The sequence below is a fragment of the Lemur catta genome, chromosome 2, assembly GCF_020740605.2.
Source record: "Lemur catta isolate mLemCat1 chromosome 2, mLemCat1.pri, whole genome shotgun sequence".
Classification (NCBI taxonomy): Eukaryota; Metazoa; Chordata; class Mammalia; order Primates; family Lemuridae; genus Lemur; species Lemur catta.
In genome coordinates this window covers 52,757,259-52,780,444 of record NC_059129.1, presented here as the reverse complement: position 1 = coordinate 52,780,444, position 23,186 = coordinate 52,757,259, and the positions used below count along the sequence as shown (strand labels likewise).

The window sequence follows — 23,186 nt, the reverse complement described above, 5'->3', positions numbered from 1 at the left end:
TGGCTGAATCAACGAAGGAGTGAGTCAGGGAGTCAGGACTCGGTAACCATAGACTCCAAGCCTACGCAGAGGCCGGGAGAAGGGGGATTCCGGAGGGGCGTGGCCTCCGCCCGGAAGCGCCCGTTGGGGGCGGGGCGGGGCGGGGCCGGGCGGCGCGCGGCTACTTCGCCGGGCCGAGGGGCGGGGCGACAGGGAGGACCAGACCTGGCCGCCCCGCTGCCCGGAGTAACCGCTGCGGAGGACCCGACCGGCGCTGCGAACCGCGTCCTCTCTTCTCGCCGACCCCTTGGAGCCCCACAGCCCGGCGAGGAGGCCGCTCCGGGCCGGGAGTCTGCTCTGCTAGAGGGACCTGCAACCCGGAAAGGCAGCGCGCCGGAGTCCGGAGCCGGATCCTGCTCGGACCGGGCCCCCGCGGGCCGGTGCCGCGGGCATGTCGGAGGCGCGCAAGGGGCTCGACGAGGCGGACGAGAGCCAGTGTGACTCTGGCATAGAGTCTCTGCGCTCCCTGCGCTCCCTACCCGAGCCCACCCCAGCCCCAGCCTCCGGGCCCTCGGACGGGGGTGGCCCTCAGACCTGGACCCGTCCTCCGGGGACAGCCAAGGAGCCACAGGAGAAGGAAGACGCGGATGGGGAGCGGGCTGATTCCACGTATGGCTCGTCTTCCCTCACCGAGCCCCTGTCCTTGCTGGGGGGCCTCGAGGCTGAGGACCCGGCTCCACGCTCGCCCCTCCCTCCTGTGGGAGCGCTGAGCCCTCAGCAACTGGAAGCACTCACTTACATCTCCGAGGACGGGGACACGTAAGTATGGGGGCTAGGCTGAAAGGAGATGCTAACTCGGGGCCTCCCCAGGAACAGCAACAAGCCGGGCACCCCAGCTCCCCCATGAGGATCCCCTCAAGGCGCCCGCCTTGGAAAGCAGTAGACCCCGCTCTCTTCTAAACTCCAAACTTAACTCCCAGCCCACTTTTGAGGTCAATCCAGGCCCAGATTAGAACACCTGGCATTGTCGCTTTGCTCTCCCTTTTAGGAGTGGGCAGAGCTGGCAGGGCCCTTACCCAGGCACCTGGAACCCCAGCCAGCATCTTGGAAATCTACCAATAACCCACCCCTAGAAAGAGAAAATTCCCCTGACCAGTCCAGTTTTTTTTTTTTTTTCTTACTCGAGGAGGGGGCATCCTTGTTTGCTCAATATCTGGGATTCCCAGCCCCTGACCTCAGAAATTCCTGTCTCAAGAAACAAGAGGTGCCAGTTACAGGTTTCCAGTCGAGGCCAGGAAGCTAGGGGTGGGGGTGCCACCAAGGTGCAGGGTTGGGGCTGGTCCTGAGGAAGAGGGGGTGAGCCAGGCTGGGGCACTTTTGCCCCAGCAGACAAGCTGCTGGCTGCCCCAGCTTACTTCCTCCTTTGCTGAGAAAGGGGAAGTGAGGGCTGGCGTCAGCCCGACACCCTACACCTTCCAAGCTCCCCAAGTCCCCTTCACTGTCCTGTCTGACCCCCTCATTTTACCCTTCCTCTCCCAGGCCCAGGTGGAGTTTGGTGGGGACTGGGCCAGAGGGCAGTTGAACTAATAAGCATTTGTGTGGGATGGGTTGGCCAAATGAAGACTTAGCCCCCAAGAAAAGAAAACACTGACAGAGGAGGGAGTGGCTAGGATTTGGGGGTAGGGGAAGAGGTTGCTGGAGTCTCAGATCAGGGATACTGGAATAAACAGGGGTAGGGGAGGCAGGAGGTGCCTGTCCTGATCCACTTTTTGGAGATGCAGGGGTCCTAATCGTGGGTGGCCATTGACTTGACCTAGTGAATGAGAGGAATGAGCTCAGTTCTTTCTGTACTCTGTGCCTGGATCACCAGCCCTCAGGCCCAGAACTCCAAGATTTTGGGGATTTCATGCAAGATACCTATGGTGACCTTTGATCCAGGGAGTTGGGACTTCTGACACTGTGCTCTTTTGTTAGCCTCTCGGCCCCAGCCTTTTCCATCTCTATTTAAACAGGTGTTGTGTCTAGACTGGATGTGTGTGTGTCTGTGTGTATGTGTGTACGGAGGGGAGAAGTGTCAGGACTCCCCAGCAGTTCCCTGGAGAGGAGGGGGGCACTTTCCTCCCTTGGAGGTGTCTGGGCTGTGGGAGGTATGGAAGTGGGAAGAGGAAGTGGGAGGAGGGGAGACTGGAGGAGAGAGGGAGGTGGCTGCAAGAATGTGACCCAGAGAGCAGGCCCTGGCCGAGGGGATTTCCAGAGCGGTTCCTCCCTCCCTCCGTCACTCTCTCCTGGGCCTCTTGCTGCTGCTGCCAAAGCCTACCCGCCTCTTGCTTTTGCAGCCCCTTCCCCAGCCCAGTCAGGCCTTTTAGCCAAGGTACCCACCCCCCGACCAATGCCCCAAGGCAGCTGTCCCAGCCTAGCCCCTCCAGCCCTGGCTTTCGTTTTACCCACCTGATGCGGGGAAACCCCCCCACAAGACTGGAACTTCCCCTCCCAGCTGCCCCTCTTACCTCTAGATTAAGGCTCTTGGCCCCCCAACAGACACACATTTTCTGCACTGCACAGACCCCCCACACATGCTTGGAGGTGCACACAGGAGTGGAGGGCCTCTGCTCAGGCCCCACCTGGTCTGTGCTATCTGAGGATCACCCCTCTGGACTCCCCTGGGAAGGGAGGTGGGAAAGGATGCCGCACTGTCTCCTTGATCCTCTTACTGGAACTTCTGTTTCTCTCCCTTAGAATGTGTAACACTGAGTTGCTGGTAGAGGGATGACCCTACATCTCCCCTCTTCTGTCCTCCCTGTTGGGGCCAAGGGAGGTGGGGAGCCCAGCCCTGGAAACCCCCTCTAGACTACTTCGGTAGCTTTCAGTTTGGCTTTGAGCTGCAGCTGGCCTGGCAGGGCCCTGGGGGCAGAGAGGAGCGGGTGTGGGCAAGCTGGACAGGAAGGCCCTTGTCCTGTCATCACCCTGCCCACATGCCCACCCAGCCAAGGCCCTCCTGAAGGCCAGCAATGGGAACTTGGAGTTCCCACCCTCAGGATCCTGGTTTCCCACACCAACCCCTCACTTCCTGGCCCACACTCTCACTTCCTGCACCTACTCTGTGGGTAGCTAGTTAGAAGTTGATATGTTCCTTTTAACCCTAAGACCCCACCCCACCCTCTCTGGCCTGGGCCCTGACTCCAAGCCCTGCCTCTGTTCCCCTAGGCTGGTCCACCTGGCAGTGATTCATGAGGCCCCAGCGGTGCTGCTGTGTTGCCTGGCTTTGCTGCCCCAGGAGGTCCTGGATATTCAGAACAACCTTTACCAGGTGGGTGGAGAGAGTGGGCTGTGCCTGTTTCTGCCCTGGCAGCCATCCCCAGCAGCCACACTAGAGTCCAGTCTGCTAACTCAGCAAACCATATGCCAGACACTGGGCTAGAGGCTGAGGATGCAGACATGAGTAAGACACAGCCTCTGCCCACAAGGCGCTTGCAGCCTGGGCTGGGGGACTCGTGTCAAATACCTAAATACACATCACAGCAACAAGAGTTGTGATAGAGACACACACCAGCTACTGTGGGGTCCAGTGTCTTTGTGGAGCAGCCAGGGAAGGCTTAGTACAGGAGGTGACACCTGAATAGAGCCTCAAAGGAGGGCTTTTCCAAGTGGAGACTGCCAGGTGCCTCTGTCTTTCCTCCTCCAGCCTAACCCCTGCAGCTTAACCTGTGGGGATGGATAACAGAGTTCTCCCCACAGGGTAAGGGGCTAGATTCTGCCCCCACATGTCCTTTCTCCAGGGGCTAAGGGAACCTACAAGAAGAGCAGGGTCCACTTTCTTCACCCTGCTTCCAGAATTGGGGTCCCAAGAGCTTGGTGGGAGGATGACAGGAGGAAGTGCTTGGGAGTATTTCCTTGGAAGATCAGGACTATGGCTCTTATAAGCTGCTTTCAAAGAAGGTGCTGGCAGCTGGTGACTCCTATGCCCACCCTAGCATGTTCCCAGAGGTGGGAACATGCTGCAGTGGCCCTATGACCCTCTGTTTGTGCCTACAGACAGCACTCCATCTGGCTGTACATCTGGACCAGCCGGGTGCAGTTCGGGCACTGGTGATGAAGGGGGCCAGCCGTGTGCTACAGGACCGACATGGTGACACGGCCCTGCATGTGGCCTGCCAGCGCCAGCACCTGGCGTGTGCCCGCTGCCTGCTGGAGGGGCAGCCAGAGCCAGGAAGAGGACCATCTCACTCCCTGGACCTCCAACTGCAAAACTGGCAAGGTGCAGGCAGCCTCGGGGCCTGTGGGATAAGGAGGGCATAGGAGACAGGCACCCCACTCTCCGGAAAGGCGGGGGTCCCAGCATTGATGCCCCTCCAGCTCTAGGCACATAGATACTCAGTGCATCTTTGCTAAATGAATCAGTGACTGATTTGATCTAGAATTTACCCAGCACCTACTGTGTGCTGAACAGAAACTAAATCTTGCCCTTGGGATGTTCGGTTTAATAGACATTAGATGAACTCATTCATTCATTCAACAGAATTGTACTGAGGGTCTTCTATGTGCCAGATACTGTCCTAGGAGCTAGGCTTGCATCTGTGAACAAAACAGAGAAAGATTGAGATGGGCAATAAATACAAGAAGTGAATTATATAGTATGTTAAAAGGAAGTAAGTGCTATGGTAAAAAGTAGAGCAGACTGAGGGGAGTGGCAGAGTTAATATGATTTTTAAATCAGGTGGTCAGGGAAGGCCTTGTGGAGCCAGGGACATTTGAACAGAGACTTGAAGGAGGTGAAGAATGTAAATTTGAATCTAAATCTCTGTTACTAAGCAAGAGGGGTAGGGGGTGGGGTCCAGACCAGAAAGACAGCAAAAAGCCCAGGGGAGCACACTGGAGGAAGTAGGCCCTGGGGAAGGGCTTGGGGACATGAGGATCCTGCATGGCTTTTCAAAAAAAGGTGACTTTGGGACTGGGCTAGAAGGCAGGAGCTTTAGATTCTGTGTGTGTGTGTGTGTGTGTATGTGTGTGTGGAAGGTATGTGTATTGGAGTAGGGTGTGTTTGGGGGGGTGTCACTCAGCAACCTGATCCCTGAAGCATGAAAGTTTCAATAACATGACTCTGAAAAGGTGGAAACTTTGAGTTCCTTTCCTTTTAGACTTTTGAGGGGGTTTTTGGGTGTGCATTTTAACAGTCTTGTGATTAGAGACATTGAGTGGGCAGTGAGTCCCTTGGGGCTAAGGGGTAAGGAGGTCCCTGAAGAGAGGAAGAGAGGGAGTTGGTGAATGCAGATCAGCAGCCCCCACCCTCACCCCATCCCAGGTCTGACGTGTCTCCACATCGCCACCCTGCAGAGGAACCAGCCACTCATGGAACTACTGCTTCAGAATGGAGCTGACATTGACACGCAGGTGAGGCAGCCAATCAGGGCACTGCCCCACCCAGGGCCTCCCCTCACCTGGTCCAGCCCCAGGTCCCTTGCCCACAAGTCAGAAGTTGTGGTGCTCACTTCCTTATCCAGAGCCCAGGCCTAGCACACTGCCTCTTAAGGGCCTTGGTGACATCCTTCTTCCTCTCCAGGAGGGCACCAGTGGGAAGACAGCATTGCACCTGGCCGTGGAAACCCAGGAGCAGGGCCTGGTGCAGTTCCTGATCCAGTCTGGTGCCCGGGTAGACGCCCGCATGCTGAACGGGTGCACACCCCTGCACCTGGCAGCTGGCCGGGGCCTCATGGGCATCTCATCCACTCTGTGTCAGGCGGGTGCTGACTCCCTGCTGCGGAACGTGGAAGATGAGACACCCCAGGACCTGGCTGAGGAAGTAAGAGGCATATATTCTGCTCTGTTCTCCAAGGCCTCCCACACCCATAGCAGAGACAGGTACTGTCACTAGCTGAAAGGGCCAAGGAGTTAGGAGTCCTGGGGTGTAACCAGCACTCTGCCAGTCACCAACTGTGAGACTTTGGGCCAGCCTCCGCCCTTCTCTGAGTCTGTTTCCTTAGTTGGTCAGGACCAGGGGCCCTGCAGTGAAAGTGAATCAGTGAAGCTGGCCAGGTGTGAGACAATGGGGTGGCAAGGCCTATGAGCCATGCCTGAGGGTCTCTACTCAGCTTCAGCAAAGGCTTGCAGAGTAAGAAGGTAAGCACAGCGTTTTGAGAGGTGAAACCCAGATTTTCTGTGTAGTCTTTCCTGTTTTTAAATGTTCAATGTAAAAAAATGCTCCTAATATTTTGTGAGTACCGTTTCCCATACCCTCCCAACACAAAATCCCAGATTCATGGGCTGGATCACCTCTGAGATCCCTCCTAGCTTAGGTATTCTGGCATTGCTTTAGGAAAGGACGGCTTGCTTAAGGCCTCAGGGCTCACAGAGAGGCCCCTATTCTGGGGATTAGTATGAAGAGTTGTTCCCTAATGGTCTTTAACTGTCATTTGATGGGGAGGGTGTGGCCCAACAGGTTTCCCCAGCCCCCTCTCCCAAGTTGCCTTTTCCTATGGCCCCTGATCTTGCCTCTCTCCATTCTCCTTCTCAGTCCCTTGTTCTTTTGCCCTTTGATGACCTGAAGATCTCCGGGAAGCCACTGATGTGTGCCAACTGAAGCCAGGGCGGGGTCTGGGGCCCTGGCGGCTCCACCTCTTACCATCTGGAAGCTGGGATCATAACTGCTGCAGTTTGGATCCAGGCGATGTACCCTACTGGTGTCCTAGAGACTGCTGAGGCCACAGCCTGGGGCCAGTACAGTCCTGAGCTGAGAGGAGGAATTCCAAGTGAAAGAGAGCCAGTCTGGAAGGAAGAGCTTCCCAGGTGGATGGAGATTCTTGGAAGACACCCAAAGCCCCGCATGCCCTGGGTGAAGCCTGTTTGCCTCTCTTGAATGTGCCAGGGGTCTTGTTTCTACCCGTGTTGGGTCAGCCTGAAATTGCCCACGAGTGGGAAAACCAGCGGACTCTCTGAAAAGAGACTGAAATAGGAGCAAGCGGGGCCCTGAGGGGTCCCATCTTACTCCTGCTGAGGACTCTAAAACACTGTTGTTTAAAGACTTCACACAGAAGGCTCTGAACTAAGCCTTTGGAGAGGGGAAGACTCAGTAACATGACACTAAAATGACAGAGACTTGAAAAGATTTTCCCTTCTAGAATTGTTTTGCGTGCATGCACATCTATGTGCGTTGGGGATTTTTAGACAGGGCTGCCCTGTGACCTTGTGGTAGAGACAGAGAGAAGGAAATTGTCCCCTGAGTCCAGTAGGGACTTCGTGGGGGGAGGCGGCTAAATAATCCTCAGGTCAGAAACTGTGTCCAGGACAGACCCTTGCCTTTTCTGTGCAATGGAGGGAGAGGAGGAGGAATGAAAAGACACAGGCCCTGGAGGCCTCATCCCTGCCCTGGAGGCTGCCATCTGGAAGAGCTGGGGAGAAGGGCAGCCTAGGGAGTCTGGGCACAAGGGAGCTGTGACTTTTTACATTTTTCCTTCCATTCCACACCTTTGAGGGCCCTGCTAGGTCAGGCCTATCCTGGGATGAAGAATGTGGGGGAATAAACCAACACAGTCACTGGCCACTTGGAGCTTCTAGTCTAGTGAGTGACATAGATAGCCATTAAAATCATAAACATCCAAATAAATATGTAATTACAAGTTGCTGTGGTGCTGTGAAGGGAAAGAATAGTGGGAAGGAGAACAATGGAGTGGGTGGAGGCCCATACTTTGGGTGGTCCAGGGACCCCTGTCTGAGGAGTGTCATCTCACCTGGGCCATAAGTATGAGTAGGGGATGGGGACAGAGCATGTGGGGGAAGGCCTTTCGTGCATTAGAGGAACTGAGAGGCCAGTGGGCCTCTACAGGGGGTGGCGAGTGGGCAAGGAAGACGAGCCAGGCCATGCAGAGCCTCGAAGGTCACGGGGAGTTGGGGGACAGAATTGTTGGCCCAGCCGAGAAAGGAAGGGGACATATCCTGTGAGACACAGGAAAACTAACTTAAGGGGGAAGTGTTTGGGACACAGCCTCACGTCCCGTCCGCAAGATGGCAATGGTCACCCCTGGGACGCCCATGACGGTCAAGGGCGATGACGAAGCAGAAGGGACGCACGGGGCTGGCGCCCCTCCAGGGTTGGGGGCTCTTCACTCTCCGCTCCAGGAGCAGCCCAGCTCCCCAAACCTGGCCGCGTCTGCCTCCGGGCCGCGCGGGGGCGCTGTGGCCCGGCGACGGTCCGGGACGCTGCGTGGTCGCAGCAGGGGGCGGAGGGGCGGCCGCGGGGAGGGGGCGGGAAGAGCGCGGCACTTCCGCCAGCCGCCTGCTCACTGGCTGCTCCCGGAGGCGGCGGCGGGAGCGGAGGGCGCGCGCGGCCCGGGGACTCGCATTCCCCGGCCCCCCTCCGCCCCACGCGGCCTGGACCATGGACGCCAGGTGGGGGGCTAGGGCAGCGGCGAGCCCACGTGACCGAGCCCCGGGCCACGTGACTGCCTCGCCTCGGCTTGGGGGGCCGGGTGGGGTCCAGGCTGCGGGCTGTCGGCCGGAATAGCCCTGCCTGGAGCCGGCGGGGATGGGGGCCGCGGCGCGGCCTCGTGCTCCTAGGAGGGCTTCGGGAGTGTCCGGCGGAGGGGCTAGGGACCCTGGCCCTCCGGGAACGTGGAGGGCGGTGCGGGGGGGAGGGGGCGCTGCGTCTGGCCTGAGCTGCCAGCAAGCGCTGGAGGGAACAGAGGGGACCTGTGTGGCCCGAGGGGCGGGTCCGGCCCCGGGGAAGGAGGAAGCCCTGCCTGGCCAACGCCGGCTTCCCCGAGAGAGAGAGAGAGAAAGAGAGAGAGGCTCTTTGTCCGGGCTAGGCTGCAGCGGAGGGGGGCGGGGAGGAGCCTGGGCCCTTCTCCAGTGTGGTCCCTTCTGGAGGGCCGAGGAGATAAGGAACTGCACCTTGATTCTTATGTCCACTGTCCCTGCAGGTGGTGGGCAGTGGTGGTGTTGGCTGCGCTCCCCGCCTTGGGTGCAGGCGGGGAGACTCTTGAAGCCCCTCCGGAGTCGTGGACCCAGCTATGGTTTTTCCGGTTTTTGGTGAATGCTGCTGGCTATGCCAGCTTTATGGTACCTGGCTACTTGCTGGTGCAATACTTTAGGCGGAAGAACTACCTGGAGACAGGTGTGTGAAGAAAGGGCGGGGACGTGGGCTAGGTCGAGATTGCGGTTGCAAGTTCAAACGGGATATAACTTAGGGAGGGAGGGAGGCCAGTAGGCTGGGCAACAGGGCAGGCTGGTTGCTCTGGGGGAGATGAGGTGATACAGAGAAGATTTTGGGCTTGACTTTGTCTGTCTTCTTCAGGCAGGGGTCTCTGCTTTCCCTTGGTGAAAGCCTGTGTGTTTGGCAATGAGTCCAAGGCCTCTGAGGAGGTTCCTCTGGCTCCTCGGACAGAGACATCAGAGACCACCCCGCTGTGGCAGGCCCTGAAGCTGCTCTTCTGTGCCATGGGGCTCCAGGTACGTAGGCAGGTTCTGCTTCTCTTCCTGGGTCAGGTCCTGGTGGGCAAGGGACTTTGTGAAACCGAAGTTTCCATCATACCAGTCCTAGAGGTTTGCGGGTTGGTGTGTTGTGTCCTCCTCCTCTTGGGCACACTGCACCATCTTGGAGGTGTTTGGGGGAAATGCTGTCTTCTTTCCTCCTCTTTTGCTCTCCAACACTGGTACCGAAAGTTAACTGTATGCTATTATTTCATGATGTCTAGTGCAGAAGAGGGGCCTTCTCTTGCCCTCTTTTCTGTGATTTCTACTGTGCCATTATACTTCCCCCCTGCACTTTTGTGTCCCATGTACTGTAAGCCCACTGATAAGAGTTTGGGGGAGCCATTCAGCCTTCTTCCAGTACTGCATGTGAGAGGGGTGCTAACATGCTGACCACAAATACCTTGGATGGAGTCAGCTGTAACATACCCATACTGTGGCGACAGACAAGATCTGGGCAGTCTCAAAGCATTTGTTACTTTTTCACCCAGGCTTGATTCCCTACAAGGTGGATCCACACTGGGGAGGGGAGAGGAACTACAGAGGAACCAAAAAATGTATGCTGTCCTTTAAGGCATTTAGACATCATCCTGAGGAAGAGGGTGAGATCTATTTCTGTCTCTTGCTTACTGTCTTCTGTCTCCACCCTCCCCCACCCAGGTGTCCTACCTGACTTGGGGTGTGCTACAAGAAAGAGTGATGACCCGCAGTTATGGGGCCACAGCCACATCACCGGGTGAGCGCTTCACAGACTCACAATTCCTGGTGCTAATGAACCGAGTGCTGGCACTGATTGTGGCTGGTTTCTCCTGCATCCTCTGCAAGCAGCCCCGGCACGGGGCACCCATGTACCGGTACTCCTTTGCCAGCCTGTCAAACGTGCTTAGCAGCTGGTGCCAATATGAAGCTCTCAAGTTTGTCAGCTTCCCCACCCAGGTGCTGGCCAAGGCCTCAAAAGTGATCCCTGTCATGCTGATGGGAAAGCTGGTGTCTCGCCGCAGCTATGAACACTGGGAATACCTGACAGCTGGCCTCATCTCCATTGGGGTCAGCATGTTTCTGCTGTCTAGTGGACCAGAGCCACGCAGCTCCCCAGCCACCACACTCTCAGGCCTTGTATTACTGGCAGGTTACATTGCTTTTGACAGCTTCACCTCAAACTGGCAGGATGCTCTGTTTGCCTATAAGATGTCATCAGTGCAAATGATGTTTGGGGTCAATTTCTTCTCCTGCCTTTTCACTGTAGGCTCACTGCTAGAGCAGGGGGCCCTCCTGGAGGGGACCCGCTTCATGGGACGACACAGCGAGTTTGCTGCCCATGCCCTGCTTCTCTCTGTTTGTTCTGCCTGTGGTCAGCTCTTCATCTTCTACACCATTGGGCAGTTTGGGGCCGCTATCTTCACCATCATCATGACCCTCCGCCAGGCCTTTGCCATCCTTCTTTCCTGCCTCCTCTATGGCCACACTATCACTGTGGTGGGAGGGATGGGGGTAGCTGTGGTCTTTGCTGCCCTCCTGCTCAGAGTCTACGCCAGGGGCCGTCTGAAGCAACGGGGAAAGAAAGCTGTGCCTGTTGAGTCCCCTGTGCAGAAAGTGTGAGTAGGGTGGAGGAATCCAGAAGGGTTAAGTTAAAGTAGGACCCTCTCACCATGCTGGTAATTCCTCTCCTACTGCAACTCATCAGAGGCCCTGGTTCTAGGGCAAAATGCAGGTGGTGTTTTCAGTATCAGACCAGCTCTGCAGCTGGAGGTGCGGAGCCCAGGAGGCAGCTCTCCCCTTTGCCTTAATAGTGACCCATCCTCCCCTAGGCGGGTTCTTCCAAGCCCCAGGGTAGACAGTCCTGAGTATAGGGCGTTGGGGGTAAAGGCCCCAGGGGGCAGAGGGACCTTGCACAGCTCCTCCCTCCTCAGGTTCCCTGAAGTCTTACCCTCGCTGTTGGCTGCATCACTTTTCAGACTCCCCCTCCTCCACAGATACCGGTATTTCTTACTCGTGAGAAAAGCACAAATGGTGTAGGTTCCAAATGCTTTCCCAGGAGGGTAAAAGATGGTGCTGTGCTGAGGAAGGGGGAATAGAGAGCCTTGCCCAGCAACACCACCTGGTGTTCCTGGATCCCTAGGCTCTGGCTCGAGGTTTTGGTACTTCAGAAATGTAACTTTTTGCTCTTATAATTTTATTTTATTAAATTAAATTGCTGCAATGGACTTGCTGTGTTTTGGTTGACTTCAAAGGGCATACATGGCAATTCTAAACTACCTTTTGCTTCAGTGCCAATTCTAAGCTACATTACTGGTGACCTTTAGTACAACATACATAAATAACCCCCCTCCCCAAAAAAAACCTGCAAGGTAAAGCTGGGGGGATTTACAATCTAAGCATTATATCCACTTTGCAAGGGAGAGCATAACTGTATAAAAACTGCATTTTCTTTATTCGGCATACTTTAATTTCAGAACAAAATAAACAAAAACACAATGCACAACATCCAATCCCCTTGTCAAATTAGGAAGGGAATGGGGCTATGAGGCCCTTGTTTCCTGCCTTAGACACCAGGACAGGAGAAAAGAAAAAACTAGACATTAGCAGAGGAAGCCAAGTGGGACAGGGCCACTCAAGGCTGTGGGGACAATGGGGACACTATACAGAGGGCACAAGTTTTCCAAGTATAAACTCCTAATCTACTTCTTCCATGCGAGATGCATCTTCATCACCCTCAAGGGGTGGAATCTCATCAGGAACAGCAGCACTGGGTTCCTCTGCTGTCATTTCATCTTCATCAATGCCTAAAGGAAAAAGAGAGCCATGTGAGACTTGACCCAATGGCATTAAATCCAATCTGTCCTGGAGACTAGTTCCACAACTCCTTGGCTACTTACCTAAGCCTAGCTTGATCATGCGGTAGATGCGGTTGGAGTGGGTCTGTGGATCCTCAAGGGAGAAGCCAGAGGAGAGCAGTGCAGTTTCAAATAGCAGCACCACCAGGTCCTTGACAGCCTTATCATTTTTGTCTGCCTCAGCTTTCTGTCGCAGCGTTTCCACAATGGGGTGGTCAGGGTTTATCTCCAGGTGTTTTTTGGCCATCATGTAGCCCATTGTAGAGTTGTCTCGAAGCGCCTGGGCTTTCATGATCCGCTCCATGTTGGCTGTCCAGCCGTAGGTACTGGTTACAATGCAGCAGGGTGAAGACACAAGCCTATTTGAGATTGTCACCTATGGACAATCATAAGAACATTGGATTTGCACTGGAACAATTAACATTTTAAGGTGACAATGATGTTATTTAGTTCCTACTCTCCTAAGTACCTAAAGCAGGCAGGGTATAGAGGCTCACACCTGTAATCCCAGCACTTTGGAAGGGCAAAGTGGAAGAACCCCCTGAGCCTGGGAATTCAAGACTAGCCTGGGCAACAAAGCAAGAAGACCTCATCTCAACAACAAAAAAAAAAAAAGTAAAAATTAGCTGGGCATGGTGACTCCCACCTGTCAAGAGGCTGAGGCAGGATTGCTTAAATCCAGGAGTTTGAAATTGCAGTGAGCTATGACGATGCCACTAGACTATAGCCTGGAACAGAGCAAGATGCTGTCTCAAAGAAAAAGGGTAGCTGAAGTAATTGCCTAATCTTTGCCACATTTTATAGAAATAGCCATAAACCTGGCTACGAGAAAGAGTAAGAGGTAAGCAGGCTCTAAACACAATAGGATGCCTACACCACTAATTGTGCAACATGGGATTCCGAGGGATGCTGCCCCAAAGTATTCAAAATACATCCTAGGCCCAGAGCTGCTTACCTTCTCAACCTTCTTATCCAAGATTTCTTTCATGAGCTTGCAGAGGTTCTCAAACTTTGCCTTGCTCTCCTCCATCTTCTTCTTCTCCTCCTCATCCTCAGGTAGCTCCAGGCCCTCCTTGGTAACTGAAACCAGGCTCTTCCCATCAAACTCCTTGAGCTGCTGCACGCAGTACTCATCAATGGGCTCAGTCATATACACCACCTCAAAGCCGCGCTTCCGCACTCGCTCCACAAAAGCAGAGTTGGCCACCTGCTCTTTGCTCTCACCTGTAAGATTATTATTAAATGCAACTCAGGGGGGCCAAAATGCCTCATATATTGCCAGTTCCCAGATAGCCCTGAATACGCTCCCACCCAGAAGATGGCTTTGATCAGACCAAGGCTCCAACGCACCAGTGATGTAATAGATGGACTTCTGTGTTTCCTTCATTCGAGAGACATATTCTGACAGAGAAGTCATCTCATCTCCAGACTGGGACGTATGATAGCGCAGCAGCTCAGACAGGCGTCGCCGGTTAGTGGAGTCCTCATGTATTCCAAGCTTTAGGAGTAGGAAGACAAAAAACAAACTTAATTGGAAATAACTTAACTCTCTGTATGAAAACTATCATAATTAAGAAAATAATCAATGGAATAAGCATTTGCCTCCTTACCTTCAGGTTCTTAGAGAAGGCCTCATAGAATTTCTTATAATTTTCCTTGTCTTCCGCCAACTCAGAGAAGAGCTCAAGGCACTTCTTAACAATGTTTTTGCGAATGACTTTCAAGATTTTGCTCTGCTGAAGCATTTCACGGGAGATGTTCAGAGGAAGATCCTCAGAGTCAACCACACCACGGATAAAGTCTGCCATCAATCAAGGTAGAAAGCTTAGTAAAAACAGCTAGATCACACCTGGTCACCCAAATACCAACAGAAGGCTTGATTGCTCCCAGAACCCCCTATTACTATGCTGCAGAGAACCATTATCTAAGATAAAGACATTGGTTCCAATAGAATGCTGAAGGCCTAACTCTTCCCCAACTAAATTAAGCCAAGGAGATACTCACTGAGATACTCTGGTATTAACTCATCACAGCTGTCCATGATGAATACACGACGGACATACAGTTTGATGTTGTTCTTTTTCTTCTTGTTCTCAAAGAGGTCAAAGGGAGCCCGACGAGGGATGAATAGCAATGCCCTGAATTCCAACTGACCTTCTACAGAGAAGTGCTGAAGGGAAGAAACCCAAGATAAGCCAATAGCACGTTTCAGGCCAAGAGCATAGCCCCAACACCAAATTATCTGAAACTGGAACAATTAACCCTACTGCTTAGGGAGGATCAAGCAGATATTACAGGTAGAGGACCACAATTGGGCCCTAATGACCTAAACTAACCTAGAATAGTGATAGCTGTGTATAATTCTTTGATAAAAAACACCCACTTTAATCAGAATCCTACATGTGTAAGGCTGTCATGGGCATTACCCAGATTTCCACCAGAGACTAAGTGAGATCACTGAGAAGAACAGCATTTCTCCACCATGGCAGGGTCATCAGTAAGTGAACTCACAGGGCTCCATGGCTTTCAGAGTTCCCAGCTGCCAACCAGTTGGGCAAGTTCCATGTGTCTACTACCTGGCAACACCCTTCTACCTACTCCTCTATAGCTAAGCCAACACAACACATGAGGCTTCTCACCTTGACTGCCAAGTGGTCTTCCCAGTCATTGGTGAGACTCTTGTAAAATTCTCCATACTCCTCCTGGGTGATGTCATCAGGGTTTCTGGTCCAAATGGGCTTGGTCTTGTTTAGCTCTTCCTGATCAATGTATTTCTCTTTAATCTTCTTGGTTTTCTTTTTCTTATCCTTACCGCTGTCATCCTCCTCATCTGAACCCACATCTTCAATCTTGGGCTTCTCTTCATCATCTTTATCTTCCTCTTCTTTCTCACCTTTCTCCTCTTCTGCTTCATCATCACTAATTTCCTTCTCTCGTTCCTTCTCCAACTGAATTACCAAAAACAGTTTGGGGATACAAATCACCAGGGAAAGCAAAAGCAAGATATCATGAGAGTCTTCAGAGCAGGAGACATCCTGCATGTAAAAGGAAAAAGATTATAAAGTCCATACTCACATAAAGGGTGATGGGATAGCCTATGAACTGTGAGTGCTTCTTCACTACTTCTTTGACCCGCCTCTCCTCTAAGTACTCTGTCTGGTCTTCTTTAAGGTGAAGGATCACTTTGGTACCCCTGCCAATGGGCTCACCTAGAAAGAATCAATCATAACAGTGTATAAAGAAATGAAAATAAAAACTACCTTACAGATAGGATGTTCAAAATTTCTACCATTGATTCTTCCAGAAAATTCTAAACCAGCCATCTTATAATAGGTAAAGCCAACTTACCATGGTCAGCACGTACAGTGAAGGAACCCCCAGCAGAAGATTCCCAGGCATACTGTTCATCATCGTTGTGCTTTGTGATCACAACCACTTTCTCTGCCACCAGGTAAGCAGAATAAAAGCCGACACCAAACTGCCCAATCATGGAGATGTCCGCACCAGCCTACCAACAAGTTTTTTAAAAAGTCAAGCACAAGTTCTGAAGCAGGGACAAGCCAAAGAACATTGATGAATGTGAATCACATGTCTAGCAAAATTGCCATGTACCTGCAGAGCCTCCATAAATGCTTTAGTACCAGACTTGGCAATGGTTCCCAAATTATTTATGAGATCAGCCTTGGTCATGCCAATGCCTGTGTCCACCAAAGTCAGGGTGCGTTCCTGAGGGTTGGGGATGATGTCAATTTTCAGCTCTTTACCACTGTCCAACTTGGAAGGGTCTGTCAGGCTCTCATAACGAATCTTGTCCAAGGCCTGAAAATAATACAAACATAAGTTATTTTTGCTCCCTCAAAGCCCATCTTTTCTCCCAAAGGAAATCGTTTGGTTTACTCAAATAGGCCTCAATACTAACTGCCCCTTAACTTGAAGCTTAAGAACTACGGTTACATTACCTCATTTGTCCTGAACACAGTCCAGATCTTTCCCTTTCAAGCTCAAGATGGCCACATAGACTAAGGTGTATCTTCCCAGAATAGCTGCTACTTTATTCCCTTCAACAGCAGCCCCCAATAAACATCAAACCACTCCCTGTCCTTCTAGATCGCTCAAAAATAAATACACCAATGGAGAAAACCAGAGTACTCACATCAGAAGCATTAGAGATCAATTCCCGAAGGAAAATTTCCTTGTTCGAATAGAAGGTATTGATGATGAGAGACATGAGCTGGGCAATTTCTGCCTGAAAGGCAAAAGTCTCCACCTCCTCCTCTCCATGGTGCACTTCCTCAGGCATCTAAAATTAAAATGGTCAATAATTACAAAAGAACATGACGGCCCCATACTTAAGAATCCCAAAGTTCACGTGTTTTCATCCAAAAATTAAAACGATTCAGGATTCAAATTGCTTTAAGGTGAACACTATCCCTTCCCAAAAAACTGAAAGAGCCTTTTCTTCAAAGACCTCAGGCCACACCTTGAGTGGGAAGCCAATTCAGAGGGATAAAAAAATTAAAGCATTCTTCAACCCAACGTCAGATTTTTTGGAAGGTACCCTGGAGCCCAGCTACTTAAAAGAGTGATGGCCAGCAACTTCAGCATCACCTGGTAGTTCATTCAAAACTCAAGAATGCTGGCACCAACACAAGTATCTAGCTATAAGAACACCAACTAATCCCTACACATTTTTATTTGTAAACAGCATTAACTACGGGTTTTTTAATTTGGGTAAGTATAAAATGACTAACGTGACAGAAAAACGGCAGCATTTTAAACCATTCCTTCTTAAGGATTTCCTAAGTCCAGCGAATGTGCGGGACTGCTGTCCCACAAGGCAAGGCAAAATAATGCCCCAGATCCATGCGGTGTGCCGCCCAAAGGTCAATCGTATCAGGACAAACAATCGACGAGGCAAGAGCTCCACCGAAACTCCTCACGGCATAGACAACTACGGTACAGCACTAAACCCAACCCGAGTAAGATGGTGGCCATAGCCGCTGGGCCGACCCTCGTCACTGCCGGACATGCGTCGGCCGAGGCCACGCGAGGAGGGGGCGTCGCCGCGCACCCTCCGTTCGCCCCAGCATCCGGGCACTTGGGGCGGGGCGTCAGGATCCAGAAGCTTCCAGAACAATCTCAGTTCCCAGGGAGAAGCGGGGGAGGGAGCATATGAATCTCCGAAAGCCTGCCTCCTCTCCGCCCCTCCTCCTCCACCAGGAGAGCAGGAAAGATCTGGAAGGAGGAAACACTAAGGGCCTGAGAACGAAAACGGTTCTCCCTCGCCATAGACCTCCGTAGAAACCAAGCAATCAAAAAAGCTTGTAAAAACGCGTCCAGTAGGAAAGATGGGTCCCGCCGGGCTGTGCTGAGTCACTCAAGCGTGCACCCCCCCCCCGCCACCACCCTGCGGACCCTCCAGCGCCCCGTACCGCGTCCGGAAGTGGAGGGACAATATGGCAGCGTCCCGAGCGGGCGCGGCCACCACGTGCAGCTGCCCACTGCCCCGGCCCGCTCCGCCGCCCACCTCCCCAGGGCTGCTCGCCGCCTGGCGGAAGCTCCGCCGCCCGGTCACACTGGATAACAACGGAAAAAGTCTCAAGAGCCCTCACCTGTCACCACCACCATTTCCCGAGAAAAATTAGCAGTGTTACCCCACTAGGCCGCCCTAACACGGTCTCTGCGCCTTCTGCGAAAGGACAGAAAGGACGAAAGCACCACAAAAGAGCACTCGAGGAAAAGGAGCAAGGGGGAAGAAGCCCGCGGCCCTACCTTGGAAGAAAAAGTCTGCAAGTACTAGAGAGACCAGGGTGGGTCCGGGCTGTCAGCCTCACGCGCCGCACCAAGGCTACGCGGGGGTGACTCAAGAGAGCTACTGTGCGCGCCCAGCTGCCCTATATAAGGCGGAGCACCACACAGCCGCCCTCCGCCGGATCCCTCCGCCTTAAAGGAGGATGCTCGTCAACCTCGCATCTCCTGGTGTCCGCCCCCTTGACGTCATGGTCCAAAATAAGGGCGGGGCGGGGCGGGGCGGGGGGGGGGGAGGAGCTCAAGCGTCCAGCTTAGCTTTGCCTCGAGACCCATTACGGGTTCTTTCACATAACGTTTGCTAGTGTTCACACCCCCTTTTCTGCACGGTCAGGACATAACCCCACCAGGATTAGGGGTGGGGAGTGCTCAGGGGGCATAAGCGGCTCATCTTCGCATGAGGACGCGACTGAGCTCCCCGAAAACCTATGAGGCAGGCGCCTCCACACCCAAGAGACAGGGGCTCCGGGGACACCCAAAAAGAGCGGGGGCGGCTAGGCATTGGGTCCACTGCTCCCAGACCCGATTTTCTTCCTAGACTCTGTGCTACACATCTCGCGGCCCGACGGGGGACCGTGTGGCATTCGGAGCCCAACTTTAGGCAGCCGCACATAGGGTAGGCGGCTCGCCGCAGGCCGTGGCTCCGCCTGCGGGGAGGGGCGCCGGCCTCTGCAGCCGGAGAACTCTTTGCCGGCCTGCGGCGGAAGGAGCGGAGGTGGCGGTACTGCGGCTATTCCAGCAGTTTCCAGGACTATCTCGGCGGTCCTGCCCTCGCCCGCCTCCTCCTCCTCTCGAGGCTCCGCCTCTCCAGGTGCCGCCGGGGGAGGATTTTTGCAGCTTCTGGGCCCGGCGCGGGTCTGCGCCCGTGTCCAAGGCGAAGGTGGAGGAAGGCTGGCCGCGTCGCGTTTTCTGTGAGCCGCGGCGAGCGGGACCTGCGTACCCGGCACTGCGTTGGGTATGAGGTGAAAAGTAGAGGGAGAGATAGGCTGACCCTTCCTTTCCCCCATCAATCGCACGACACACCGGCGGCTGGGGTGGCTCTGCAGGCGCCTCCTGCACACTGAGTGGGGATAGGGTTGCAGTCAGAGGCACGGGCCCCATACACAAAGCACAGGGGCATGCGCCCCCCTTAGACCGACTCTTGAAGCTGTTTCTTAAGCTGGTTCCCCCGCCCTCGCCCTTCCTGCAGCTGCTTGGTCCTGGAAAGAAAGGGTCTCCAGGAACCGCTGGAGGGTGGCGGGAGCTGTTGGACGCCGCATGAAGACTCTGGCCGGTGTGCAGCTTGCTCCAGGCCGCTAGAACCAAGTTGTTTCCCTTCAGCCCTGGCGCCAGAGCTCCTAGGCCATGCTCCTGCTCAGTGAGCTCCGGGCAACCATGTCTGGCCTGGCTCTGCCCCTTTGCTTTCCCTCCGGCTGGCACAGGACTACTCCCAGGATAGGGAAAAGCATGGAAAGGCACAAAGCCTCCAAAGAGGAACCATAGCTTAGGAACCCCAGAGGGTGGCACGAGGAGTTGAAAGTAGGCCTGGAGACGCGGGTTAGGTCACAGAGAGCTGCAAATGGCATGTTAATTAAGTTCTGACCTTAAGGGTGAGGGAAGCCACCGAAGGTTATTAGAGACAGGCTTAGAACCTGCCAAGTCTTTAGAATCCTTATTTTCAGCGGCACTTGCAACCACTGGTATTCCCAGGATACCCTTTATTACTGATGAGGCCTCATAGGCCCAGCCCAACCTCTGGCCTTGGAGGGTGGCCCGCTGAAGCAGGGATTAACAAACCCGGACCTGCAGCTAGTGGGCCTGTTGCTCATTTTCGAATGGCTTGTGGGCTAGGAATGGTTTTGACACTTTTTATTAATAATAGTTGAAAAAAAATCAAAATATACTATTTTTACATGTGAAAATTCTATGAAATTTGAATTTCAATGTCCATGAAGTTTTGTTGAAATATAGCCATAGTTGTTTGTGTACATCTTGTCTTTGGCTGCTTCTGTGTCATATACCACGGCAGAGTTAATGATTGTGACAGAAACCATATAGCTTGCAAACTCTTAAAATATTTAGTCTCCTACCTTTTACAGAAAAGGTTTGCAGACCCCTGAGCTAGATAAAGCCAAGTGAAGTCTTGGCAGGGAGCTCAGAGACTCAGCCTGGGCAGAGGCCTTTGAAGGGGTTCAGGGTAGCAGCTGAGGAGAGTTAGATTAGGCTCAATGGATGAATAAAACAACTTGGACATTAGTGATGTTACGAGCATGGGGAATACTGTAGATCCTGAACCCCCAGAACAAGCAGCTTCCTAAGTTCAGTGCCTGCCAGGTGTGTCCTGTTACTCTCTGGACCATCCCAGTTCCTTGACGCTTAGATCTCTGAATTCCACAGGGAATACCCTTAACTGACACCCTCCTGTGCCAATGGGCCTGACTTTGAGACAAACTGGACAATTGGGCAGGTCTGCACAGCCAGCGTGGACTCCATCTCTTTGCTTGTGTTTTCATATTCCCTGCTGGGACAGAAGATAAGTCATATACAACTTTTGCTCGCTTTGTTGTTAGTCTTTTTATTTTTTTTTATTTATTTATTTTACTCTGCTGTCCAGGCTGGAGTGCAGTAGCATCATAGTAAACTGCAACCTCAAACTCCTGGGCTCAAGCAGTCCTCTCGCCTCAGTGTCCAGAGTAGCTGGGACTACAGGCACGCACCACCACTCCCGGCTAGTTTTTCTATTTTTTTTAGAGATGGGGTCTCGCTCTTTTTCAGGCTAGTCTTGAACTCCTAACAATCCTCCCACCTTGGCCTCCCAAAGTGCTAGGATTACAGGTGTGAGCCACTGCGCCCCACCTATTTTTTGATGCCATGGCAAATGGAAATTTTTGTTCATTTTCTGTTTTCCAGAGAGTTAGAAAAGCAACTGATAATTGCTTATTGATCTAGCAACTTGGTAAACTACCTTATTAATTCTTAATTTTTCTGTCAATTTTTTGGTGTTTTCTAGGTACAAGCACATCATCTGAGAACAATGACAGTTTGGTTTCTCCTTTTTCTCATTTTTGTTTCTCTTATTTCATGTTTTACTACAGCAGCTAGGACCTGCAGAACAATGAGTGGAAACTGATTCTGGGCATCCCTGCCTCATTCCTGATCAGAAAAGAAAGCTCCTAACACTTTACCATTGAATATGATTATTTACTCTTTATAGCCCTAACTTGCTAGACATTTTAATCTGAATAGGTATCATTTTTTTGCATCTATTGAGAATATTATTTTTTAAATTTCCTTAATCTATTTATATGGTTAATTCATTAATAAACTTTTTAATATTAAACTGAAATGGTCTATTTCTTTTTTTTTTTTTTTTGAGACAGAGTCTCACTCTGTTGCCCAGGCTAGAGTGCCGTGGCATCAGCCTAGCTCACAGCAACCTCAAACTCCTGGGTTCAAGCAATCCTCCTGCCTCAGCCTCCCGAGTAGCTGGGACTACAGGCATGTGCCACCATGCCCGGCTAATTTTTTTTTTATATATATATATTTTTAGTTGGCCAGATAATTTCTTTCTGTTTTTTTTTTTTAAGTAGAGACGGGGTCTTGCTGTTGCTCAGGCTGGTCTCGAACGCCTGACTTCGAGCGATCCACCCACCTCGGCCTTCCAGAGTGCTAGGATTACAGGCGTGAGTCACCACGCCTGGCCTGGTCTATTTCTTTAAGTTTTGTAGAACTCACCCATAAAAACTACCCAGGTCTGTATTTTTCCATATGAAACCATTTTAACTAAGGATTCAATTTTTTGAATAGTTTTATACCTCTCCATGAATCAATTTTGTTTAATAATTTTTCTGGATGTTTCTTCAAAGTTTTAAATATGGGCATACTGTTGTCTTTTACTATCATTTATTTTATTATTTTTTTTTTAGGCAAGCATGAAAATGAGGTTTATTGAAAGACAGGATTATAGGGAAGGAGCATGATACATGTTTACAGAGCATGATTCATACGCCACAGATAACAACCGAACCCATTGCCGCAGCAAAGGGAGAGCCAAAGGAAGGGCAAAGAGAGGGCTATTTTCTTTTACTATCTTTTAAATCTCTCCTTTCTAAAGTATATCTTCTTCTTCACTCCTGAAATAGTTTGTCATGTCTTATCCCTTTTTTTTTCTTGTTCAATTTCACCAAAGCTTTGCCTATTTTATTGATATTCATCTTCATATATTTCTAGCTTTTAAAATTTCTGCTTAATTTTTATTATCTCGTTATTCCTACTGTCTTTGTATCAGCTCTGTTATTCTTTTTGTTTTTTTAACATTAATACTCAGCATATTAAATTTCAGGCTTTCACCTTTTCCAACATAAGGATTTAAGGCCACAAATTTTTCCTCAAAATCACTTAGAGTAATGTCGTGAAACAGGGCCAGAAATTGTGGTCTAAACCATTATTGAATTATAAATTGGGCATCTTTAGTAACTTACTTTATTAATATACAAATGACTGTCTTGCTTTTCATATCAGTGGCCTAGGTGGGGTGACCGAGTCCTGCCTGCCTGCTATTGTCAGCCCAGTCCAAAATGTCTACCTTTCTCCCGTCATCACGCCCACCAAGCATCCCTTTTTGTCTTGGGCATAGTTCAGTGTTCAAGGTCCCCTTTGACTAAGAAGGTAAAATTTAACCCCAAATCCATTCAGCCCAGAGCAGATCATAGTCAGAGGAAGTACAGGGGCAGATGGCACCACAACAGCCCTGACCTACTTAACTATTTTGCCTGCCACCTGTCCTGTCTCAGGCACAAGTCACTCTTTTTCAGTGTGCAGGTCCCAACTGGCTGGATTTCTAGGCCATGTACTGGGCCCAGTGCCTGCCTGGCCCACCTCCACCCTGATTGGTAGGGCTGTGATAGGGCTGCTGGGTGGTGAGGAGATCACACAGGAGGAGCTGTGGTTAGACCCCAGGAAGGACTTCACTGGTTTCGCCTGGACAGGATAAGATGAGAGTTCAGTATCCTGGGAGGCTTGGGCCCCCTGGGGATGTGAAAAGAGGAGGTGACTCTCAGGGGAATGTTTCAGTGACCAGGGAGGAAGGTTGACCACCTTGTCTTATGGTGCTACTTTCTGTCCCCT

The 23,186-nt window shown here is 51.9% G+C and overlaps 3 protein-coding genes across 5 annotated transcripts; 2 read left to right on the top strand and 1 right to left on the bottom strand.

Moving 5' to 3' along the window:
* Positions 1 to 175: 175 nt before the first annotated feature.
* NFKBIE (NFKB inhibitor epsilon) lies at positions 176 to 7,589 on the top strand. Of its 2 annotated transcripts, none has more exons than XM_045542070.1 (6): positions 176 to 798; positions 3,184 to 3,286; positions 4,012 to 4,234; positions 5,279 to 5,367; positions 5,537 to 5,776; positions 6,488 to 7,589. In XM_045542070.1, exons 1-6 carry the CDS (start codon positions 431 to 433, stop codon positions 6,551 to 6,553), a joined length of 1,089 nt encoding a protein of 362 aa, XP_045398026.1. In that variant the 5' UTR covers positions 176 to 430; the 3' UTR covers positions 6,554 to 7,589. The 2 variants fall into 2 exon arrangements, with proteins under 2 accessions (XP_045398026.1, XP_045398028.1); XM_045542072.1 differs by having other exon boundaries at positions 188 to 798; positions 5,714 to 5,776.
* A 603-nt stretch (positions 7,590 to 8,192) lies between these two features.
* SLC35B2 (solute carrier family 35 member B2) lies at positions 8,193 to 11,642 on the top strand. Of its 2 annotated transcripts, XM_045542068.1 has the most exons (4): positions 8,193 to 8,358; positions 8,889 to 9,082; positions 9,263 to 9,417; positions 10,099 to 11,642. In XM_045542068.1, exons 1-4 carry the CDS (start codon positions 8,348 to 8,350, stop codon positions 11,035 to 11,037), a joined length of 1,299 nt encoding a protein of 432 aa, XP_045398024.1. In that variant the 5' UTR covers positions 8,193 to 8,347; the 3' UTR covers positions 11,038 to 11,642. The 2 variants fall into 2 exon arrangements, with proteins under 2 accessions (XP_045398024.1, XP_045398025.1); XM_045542069.1 differs by lacking the exons at positions 8,193 to 8,358; positions 9,263 to 9,417 and having other exon boundaries at positions 9,002 to 9,082.
* Positions 11,643 to 11,846: 204 nt separating this feature from the next.
* HSP90AB1 (heat shock protein 90 alpha family class B member 1) lies at positions 11,847 to 18,151 on the bottom strand. Its single transcript, XM_045542067.1, has 12 exons — positions 18,045 to 18,151; positions 16,426 to 16,572; positions 15,885 to 16,091; positions 15,621 to 15,780; positions 15,348 to 15,481; positions 14,912 to 15,220; positions 14,277 to 14,442; positions 13,883 to 14,073; positions 13,623 to 13,770; positions 13,228 to 13,496; positions 12,315 to 12,648; positions 11,847 to 12,221 (listed from the first exon to the last, which is right to left on the bottom strand). The coding sequence occupies exons 2-12, from the start codon at positions 16,570 to 16,572 to the stop codon at positions 12,112 to 12,114; spliced, it is 2,175 nt and encodes a 724-aa protein (XP_045398023.1). The 5' UTR covers positions 18,045 to 18,151; the 3' UTR covers positions 11,847 to 12,111.
* Positions 18,152 to 23,186: the final 5,035 nt, after the last annotated feature.